This window comes from Galeopterus variegatus, unplaced genomic scaffold (genome assembly GCF_000696425.1).
Source record: "Galeopterus variegatus unplaced genomic scaffold, G_variegatus-3.0.2 Scaffold3885, whole genome shotgun sequence".
Classification (NCBI taxonomy): domain Eukaryota; kingdom Metazoa; phylum Chordata; class Mammalia; order Dermoptera; family Cynocephalidae; genus Galeopterus; species Galeopterus variegatus.
The window spans coordinates 131,480-138,265 of record NW_007729996.1 but is presented as its reverse complement, the minus strand read 5'-3'; the positions used below and the strand labels follow the sequence as shown (position 1 = coordinate 138,265).

General features: G+C 43.1%; 1 protein-coding gene and 1 long non-coding RNA gene across 2 annotated transcripts in view; one reads left to right on the top strand and one right to left on the bottom strand.

Annotated features, from left to right (window-relative positions):
* The window catches only part of LOC103601797 (selenoprotein W-like), a 1,056-nt gene extending 1,011 nt beyond the window's left edge, over positions 1-45 (bottom strand). Inside the window, 1 exon segment of the mRNA XM_008586218.1 lies at positions 26-45. Coding sequence (XP_008584440.1) covers positions 26-45 — 20 coding nt within the window.
* A 2,385-nt stretch (positions 46-2,430) lies between these two features.
* LOC103601795 lies at positions 2,431-3,592 on the top strand. The gene is made up of 2 exons (XR_551477.1): positions 2,431-2,465; positions 2,776-3,592. It is a non-coding gene; the product is annotated as an uncharacterized LOC103601795 (long non-coding RNA).
* The last annotated feature ends 3,194 nt before the right edge of the window (positions 3,593-6,786 follow it).

The window sequence follows — 6,786 nt, the reverse complement described above, 5'->3', positions numbered from 1 at the left end:
CCCTTCTGTGTTTATGAGAAGTTACCTGTAAAACTGCATCTTCATGCGAACGTTTTTTTTTAAAAGCCCTCTTCAGAGCGTTCTCCTGACATTGAGATTAGGAATGAGGAACTACGGAGTAGTCTGGTGAACACAGAATTGTTTAAAAAAAGCACCCTACGGAGAGTTCTCCTGACATTGAGATTAGGAATGAGGAACTACGGAGTAGTCTGGTGAACACAGAATTGGGGGGATTAGAATGGCTTTGAGGGAGGGGTCACCTGAATGTGCAAGGAATTCCTTCGTTCAACAGGTATTTACTGAGTGCTTGCTACGTGCTGAGTACTGTTTAGTTGCTGAAGATATCAACTGAGCAAGAAAGATAAAGTTCCTATTCTCAGTGGGAGGGACAGACAATAAACAAGCAACCACGTGCTGTGTCAGTTGGTAGGTGCTATGAGAAAAGCTCAGGTAAGGAAAAAGCATTTAAAATGATTGGGAGGAAAAGAGAGCGTGAGCAATGCAGATGGGGGGTGGGAGCATTCAAGACAGTGGGAGTAACAAGTGCCAATGTCCTGGGGTGACGTGCTTGGCATGTTCAGGGAACACATATTTACGGGCACCTGTCCCCTACCAGTTCTTAAGTGCTGAAGTAGAAGTGCTCACAGGCGAGGCAAGATTGCTGCTCTAATGGGGACACCCTCATGATACACTGACTTTTACTAGTTTCTCTCTTAGAGCACGATGCCATATCTAAGTTAAGAACAGCAATTGAGCCATCTGTCCTTGGCCCCTCTTCTTCATCAGACTCCTATTAATCTTTTAAGACTCAGCTGAGACCTCACCTCCAGGTGCCCGTCCTAATCCCAGTCTGACTTGCTAAACCCCTGCCCCTGTCTGTGCTCATGAAATCTGTCATGGCCCTTCTTGTATTTAGTATAACACTTGGTTAGTTTATCCCTCTCCCCAGCCAGGCTGTGAGCTCCTTGCCATAGTGGGGACTGGATCTTTGGTATTTTTGATCCCTACTACCATTGCCTGGTGTATCACGGTGCTCCATATATATCTTTGCTGAAGGAATTTATAAATAATGTGAATCTATACCACAGCTGTCTCCAGAGGCTGGGAGAGCCATCCCATGTGGTCCCTCTAAAGAAATCCCAAGGAAGTGTGGGAGCAGCTGATGGAAGAATGTCAGACAGGGGGCCTTCTTGGGGGTGGGTCTCTGGACCTGTCTCCCAGTCCAACATGAGAAAGAGAGAGCAGGCTTTTCAACCTCTCCTCCCAACCTTCTCCACCCCTGACAGAGAAACTAATTCCTCACTAGGAAGATGGGCATGGGAGAGCCTTGACTCTGAGCAAGTTGTCAACTACAGAGGCCTTGGTGTACAGACCTTCTGCCCCAGTTTCTCCACTGATGGGCAAGGGTGGCTTTGGAATGGAAGAAGGCCTGACGTGGCTGCTAAGGAACATGATTCACATCTTCTCACCATCTGGTCACTGAAGACTGTCTTCTTCAGGAGGTGGCTACGTTACATCATCGTGAGAGCTGGAAGGATTCCCAGTCCTTCAAGTAGTTGGCTGCAATTTTAATGGTTTTCCTGGCTTTGCTTATCTATCTCTATGAGCATACCTGCTGGAAGTATTACTTGAAAAAATGAAAGCAAGAGAAAAAAAATAGGCTTTCTCCAACAGATAAATTAATCAGTGTGTGAGGCCTGTGTGCTTCTGCTCTTTCTTTTAAGGTAAGGCCATCCCTTGCTTGCAGCAATGACTGCCATTTCTCTAGGCTTACCCCGAAGCGTCTGTGAGGTTGTTTTATTCCAGTTAACAGCCCAGTGATTGGAAGTGTTCAGAGTTCAAGGAGCCAGTGACAGGAGGAAGGGATTAACCATTGAGGGATAGAGGCGATGAAGGGGCTGGAAAGTTAGTAAGAATATCAGGCAGGAGTATATTTCTCAAGAAGCAGCTCCACTTTTGATGGTCCCACGGCAAAGTTTAAATGCCACTATAAATCATCTAGCTGTCCTCCATAAGATGCTTGAGTTTCAAGTGGGTGTTTTCTTGTGTGTAGACTTATCAGTAGGACTCGATGTCTGAATTTGCCTTTAATTACATAGATTCTAGAGGCAGTCCCCTAATTGCTGTGGGTTAAATGTGAGCCCCAAAAGTTCATGTATTGGAAATTTGATCCCCATTGTAACAGTGTTAAGAGGGTGGGAAATCCAGTTATGGTATTTGAAAGGTGGGGCCTTTAAGAAGTGACTGGATGATGAGGACTGTGCCCTTGTGAGTAGACTGATCCATTCATGGAGTAATGGGTGTGGTTCTGATGGCTTTGTGAGGACAGCAAGTGAGAAAGTTAGTTCTCTTTTGCTCAGACCATTCTTACCATGTGACACCTTGCATCCCTGTAGAGTCACCACCAAAAAGAAGGCCCTCAGCAGATGTGTTCCCTGGACCTTAGACTTCCCAGCCTCCAAACTGTAGGAAATGAATTTCATTTCTTTATTCCTTACCCAGTTTCAGGTATTCTGTTATAAGCAACAGAAACAGACTAATGTGCTAATGATGAATGAATTATGCTCCCAAAGTTGGGTCTCAGGTTCATTAGTTTATCAGCCCAGGTTTCTCCACAGAAGACTATGCCCTAGAGCTTAAAACGTGTGCTGTGCTGGATTTCAAACCCTGCTTCCATCACTAAAGTGCTTGTGGATATTGGAGTGAATCACTTTGTCTAAGTGTCAGTTTCCTCATGGGTAAAATGGGAATAACAGTACAATTCTTACCTTGTAGGGTTGTTGTGGAAGTGAAGGGATCCGGGAGAAGTGCTTCCTGCCTGGCACTTAGGACAACCGCTTTGGGCTGATCACTGCATCCTTCTGCCCCTGTCTGGTCAACTTTCCCCTCCCTCCCTCTATTTGAAGGGTCATGGCACATGGGACCTTTGCCTTCAGAGGACTCATCTCCAGAATGCATCTTTCTCAGGAGACAGACCACTGACAATATTGCTATGGGTTCTAAAATGGCCAGAAACCTGGGTTATCTTTCCAGTTATCAAGAACATGCCATTGGATCCTTGATAACAACTCCTGTGAGGATGCTCAGGACCCTGTACCTGGCTGGGCATAGGCCTACAACAGAACTGGCTCTGAGTGGTCTTGCAGCAGCAGTTGATGTCACCTTGACATGGAGTGCAGCAACTGTCCCACGACACTGGATGTCCATGTAGTCATCTGCCTCATCTCCTTTCTAAGGAGCCCAATGACATCATGGGGGGTATTGACTTATCTCAAGAAGACCCATTAGGAAGAATATTGACTACCCAGGAGTGAGCTGCCATGTGCATTCACACATTGGAAAACATTTATCACAACAGAAAACTGGGTAGCTTCTGAGCTCCAAGGAATACCTAGAATTTATCGGGGGTTTGAGTTCTTCTTTCCTAACCATTTTTCCAATTTCTCATACCCAAGCCCATTTCTTTTCTTTTCCTTTTTTTGCCTCCAAAGAATCAGGCTAACAACGTCCATATGATTATTGCACTTTATTGATTTGATTTATTTTCGGGAGTTATTGACCCAGTAGAAATAAATGACTCCTCAGAGTTGAAGCCCTTTGTGTAAATCCTTCATCCTCTGCTGATCAACAGCCATGTGGGATCTGGAAGGGCCCCAAAGTCCAAATTCTAAAATCTATACTAGATTTTCAGCTGAAAGAAAGTTACTGTTCCTGTATACTAGCTTGTTTTTTTGTTGTTGTTTGTTTGTTTTCCTGGAACAACAATGACAGTAACAAACTTTGATTGCTTTACCTTTTCTTTCTTAAAAACAAATGTTTTTTAAAGCTAACAGGCTCTGATTAACTGGCTGAAAATCAGGAACACAAATTCAGCTTTCTCTCAAATGTTCTTTGTTCATAGGCTATAAAATCTGCTATCTAGCATCAGATTAATTAAATGTATATGGAACAGCTACAGCCACCACCACTAAAAGCAGACTTTATTTTAACTGAAATCATGAAAAACAGGGAACAATGCACTCCCAGGTTCTGTATAAAAAGTCATTTCTCTATTGCTGAATTCTGAAGTGAAATTTAAATTCGCATATGTTAGTGGATCTCACCCCTCCTCGACCCACACAAAACGGGACCATGACATGTGGCATTTGTTTACCCTTAGCCAGGTCTGATGAAAGCATGACATAACTAACTTCAGTGCCCGGCTCCTTTGAGACTAGAAGGTATTGGGAGATGGAGGAATGGGCTACTGTGGGAGCCCATTCCCCTTTAAAATGAGCCCAAACGCAGAACTTTAGCCCTGTCTGACATGCACAGCTTGGGCTGGTGCTGTTATTACCCAGTCAAGGCATCTGCCCATTTCTAATCCTTCAATGCAGAAGAGACAATTCCACCATCCTGCATAATATGTACCAGCCGAATGGATCCCAATTTACCAGGAAATCTATAAATTCCAGAAGACCATGCTGAAACTAAAGTCATAAACCCTGTGATTTTTGTACCGTACGTTTTAGGCTGTTATTTAAGGTCTCCAAGGAGATCTGTGCCATGAAAACCATTTCTCAGGAATTCTCCCAGCTGTAGAAGCACGCTGCTGCAACGGCTGGCGCTAATATCTCACAGCTTGTTCATCACAACCCCGGAGCAGAAGCAGCATCAGCAGCGTTACCAAGGGAAGGGAAGTGATGTGCATATCCTCTCAATGGGCAGCCAGATTTTGTTTCTTACGTATACATAAAAAAGAAGCATGCTTTTCTTTTCTTTTTCTTGTCCTCTTACTCTGTATCCCTTCCCCAGAAATAGCTCACCAGCTTGAAGGAGACTGAATGTGGCTTCTGTTAATCCTCATATCTCCATTGGAGCTCTTGCCATTTTCAGTACAAGGATAACAACATGGCAGGTGTCTGGAAAAGACTGCAAAATTTGGGGGAATGGTGTGAGCCTGAGAGCCCTGTAGATTTGGATATAAACTCCGTGAAGTACCTACGCAGCCTTGGGTGGGTTATCAGGTTAACTGCTTTGAGCCTTAGTTTCCTCACCTGTACGTGTGTGTGTGTGTGTGTGTGTGTGTGTGTGTGTGTTTTTAAAGGAATAATGATGCCTCTTGTGAGAATTAAATGAGGTAACAGATCTAAAGAGCTTATTACAATGTCTGGTGTATAGGAGAGACTTGAAAAATGTTAGTTTCCTTTTACCTAATTAGTTGATGAAATGAACAAAATACAAGATATCAATTTGCTACTTTTATAAAGGTGTAAACTATGTTGGAAACAAAATCTTAGTACATTAATTCTGGCTATTTGCCTAGCAGAGAAATCTTTAGTGCGATTTTTAGAGTGCTGATAAGGATACCTGCTTGTATGAATTGCTAGGGCTCTCATAGAAAAGTACCAAAGACTGGGTGGCTTAGACAGGAAGGCTATTCCAGGCTGGGAGAGCACAAATGAACTCCCTCATTCTAGGAACTATGCTGGACCAAATATGTTATGTTAAGGTGAGAAAGAACAGGGTACGTGTGGGATACACGTGCAGTTGAGAGGTAGAGAAGGGGTACGTATAGAGATCCATAAACAGTTCATTGCCTCATGGTTCTGGAGCCTGGAATTTCATTGTTATACACACACACTTGTGGAAAAAAATAGAAGACTATTCACTGCAGTGTTTCTGTTAAGGTCACAGACATCCAAAAGAAAAGTGGCATAGTTAGAAATGTATTTGCAATACTTATCACAAGTAAACAATAATCTGTAACTTGCAAAGAGGTTCCAAGGATTAATAATAAAAAGTCAAATTGCCCACTAAAAAACTGAGCAAAGAATTTGCTCAGGTAATTCACAGAATAAAAGAAATATAAATGCTCTTTACTAATATTTAAAAAAGCACAAAATTATTCACGATAGGAGAAATGTTCTTCAAATCTACGTGGAGATTCTAATTTTCACCTAATATTCACAAAGATTACAAGATTTTACCCCACACTGTGTTGGTGATGGTGGGGAAACACTCAGACTTTCTCCCTCCTTGTTGGGATTGTAAACTTGTCCACTCTCAGCAGAGAACAACTTGGCCATATTAACGTTTAGGAATTTATCTTATTGTTATACACACACACTTGTGGAAAAAAATAGGATTATTCATTGCAGTGTTTCTGTTGGTAGAATAAATTTAATTCCTTGACTTTCCATTCATAGAAGACGCACACAAAGTCAGAGCCCGTCCATGCAGTGGGACACCACACAGTCATCGAGGGGAACGAGGACAGTCTGCACTGCTGATCTCCAGTGACCTCTTAGATCCTCCAGGTGAATAAAGCAAGACTCAGAGCATCGTGTACAGACACTGGTTACTTCTGGGGAAGGAAACTGACCTTCTGAGGACCAACTACCATTTTGAGTTTTTGGCGATGTGACTATATCACCTGTCCAAAAGCACTTAGATCAAAGCTATGTGGGAAATAAAAAGATGAGGCAGAAGGAGAATTCAGGAGATGGATGATAAGGGGCCTCAAAGGTGGATTGTGCTGTGTGAATGTTTTCCTGTCCTTGTGGAGCTGAGGGCTGTGTGTGCAGGAGTCCGAGGGCAGTGTTGAGTCCAACACTCAGAGAGTTGGAGAGCCAGGAGTTGATTATGTTAGCGGGTCCAGACGAGCTCTTGCTCTGAAATCCTGGACCCTGAAACTAAGTCTGACAAGGCTTTTTATAAGCGGACTCTTCCAGGGGTTTTACATATTTTTTTTTTCTTTTCTCAGCATTTCAGCTAGCATATGTGGTCTGTGCAGATAAGCTCTTG